The following is a 1521-nucleotide window of genomic DNA, read 5'->3' as shown; positions in this document are numbered from 1 at the left end:
ACATATGAATGGTTGAATTTGTAAATACGTAAAGTATCCTTAATTAATAATAATTAAGAAAAAAATCTATAGACTAGCACTTTTATTAAAATTTAGTCAGCACTTAACCATTAAAAAAAAATTAATTCTACATCATTAGATATCATCTCCCACCATTAAAAATATTGATGATGGTTAATTGATGGCTAACATCACAAATTCTGATGGCTCATAACACTCCTCATAATTAAGGGTGTGTCCTTATATTTGTTCAGGAGGCAAGCTTCCAATGACATGGTATCCAGAAGAGTACCTTAAGAGCTTAGCAATGACAGATATGGCAATGCGTCCAAGACGAAGCAAAGGGTACCCTGGAAGAACCTATCGATTTTACAACGGTCCAGTTGTGTACCCTTTTGGTTACGGATTATCCTACTCTCACTTTCTTCACACTCTCGCTAGCGCGCCAAAGACGGTCTCAGTTCCTGTTCATGGCCACCGCCATGGAAACACCACAAACATCTCTAATAAAGCAATTAGAGTGACACATGCACGATGCGGCAAGCTCTCAGTTAGCCTCCACATTGATGTCAAGAATGTTGGCTCCAAAGATGGCTCTCACACGCTCTTAGTGTTCTCCGCGCCCCCGGCCGGTAACGGCCATTGGGCGCCGCACAAGCAGTTGGTAGCGTTTGAGAAGGTCCGTGTTCCTGCTAAGTCGCAGCAGCGAGTCAAGATTAATATTCATGTTTGCAAGCTTTTGAGTGTGGTTGATAGGTCTGGGACAAGAAGAATTCCAATGGGGGTGCATAATCTTCACATTGGTGATGTTAAACATTCGTTGTCCGTACAAGCAGAAACACTTGGGATTATCAAGTCCTAAGAAGCAAGAATTTTTTCCATAATCTTCATGTAAGTGTATTATAACCATCAATTTGCTCATATGTTATGGATAAGAAGAAGCTAGCTAAGGGATTGGAATTGGATACTACTTTAGATTGATTCATTAAGCATTGTGGAATAAAGTATTAGGGTTTATTGCAATTTTTGGAGAAGGGATCAAGCAAATGTATTGTTCTCTACTCCCAAATTCATTTGCCATATATGTTGACCACTTCAAGTGGTCTGATTTGTGTTCTTATTAGTTGTACGCTGATTGTAATCATCACTTATAGTTTTTTTCATCATTATTGCAAGATTGATAGTAAGAATTGGCTTTATAATTTTTTGAAAATACATATTCAATGTTAGATATTTGTATCGTGTTTTTAAATTATTTGAAAAAAATTTTATCAATAGAAAATTTTAAATACATTTTTATCAACGAAAAAATTATTTCGAATGTCTTTTGTATAGTTTATTCTAATCTAATAAATAAGTATTTTCCGTACTCGTCAATACATAAAAGTGCAATATATGCATATGTTACAAAAATTCTTCAATGATATGCTTAGCATTATAAAATTCTATAATGTCAAACAAAGAAAAGAGAAAGAACAAAAATTCTTTTGCATTGTTATATATATAATCTTTCATATGTCT

The 1521-nt window shown here is 34.8% G+C and overlaps 1 protein-coding gene across 1 annotated transcript; it reads left to right on the top strand.

Moving 5' to 3' along the window:
* LOC107615226 (probable beta-D-xylosidase 2) lies at positions 222–1190 on the top strand. Its single transcript, XM_021110327.1, has one exon. It carries the CDS (start codon positions 269–271, stop codon positions 860–862), a length of 594 nt encoding a protein of 197 aa, XP_020965986.1. The 5' UTR covers positions 222–268; the 3' UTR covers positions 863–1190.

Source organism: Arachis ipaensis, chromosome B09 (genome assembly GCF_000816755.2).
Source record: "Arachis ipaensis cultivar K30076 chromosome B09, Araip1.1, whole genome shotgun sequence".
Taxonomy (NCBI): domain Eukaryota; kingdom Viridiplantae; phylum Streptophyta; class Magnoliopsida; order Fabales; family Fabaceae; genus Arachis; species Arachis ipaensis.
The sequence above is the reverse complement of the archived record's forward strand: the minus strand, read 5'-3'. Positions and strand labels throughout refer to the sequence as shown.

What these genes read in the sequence shown, in the direction of transcription:
- LOC107615226 (XM_021110327.1), top strand. Translation starts at nt 269, where the DNA reads ATGACATGGTATCCAGAAGAGTACCTTAAGAGCTTAGCAATGACAGAT.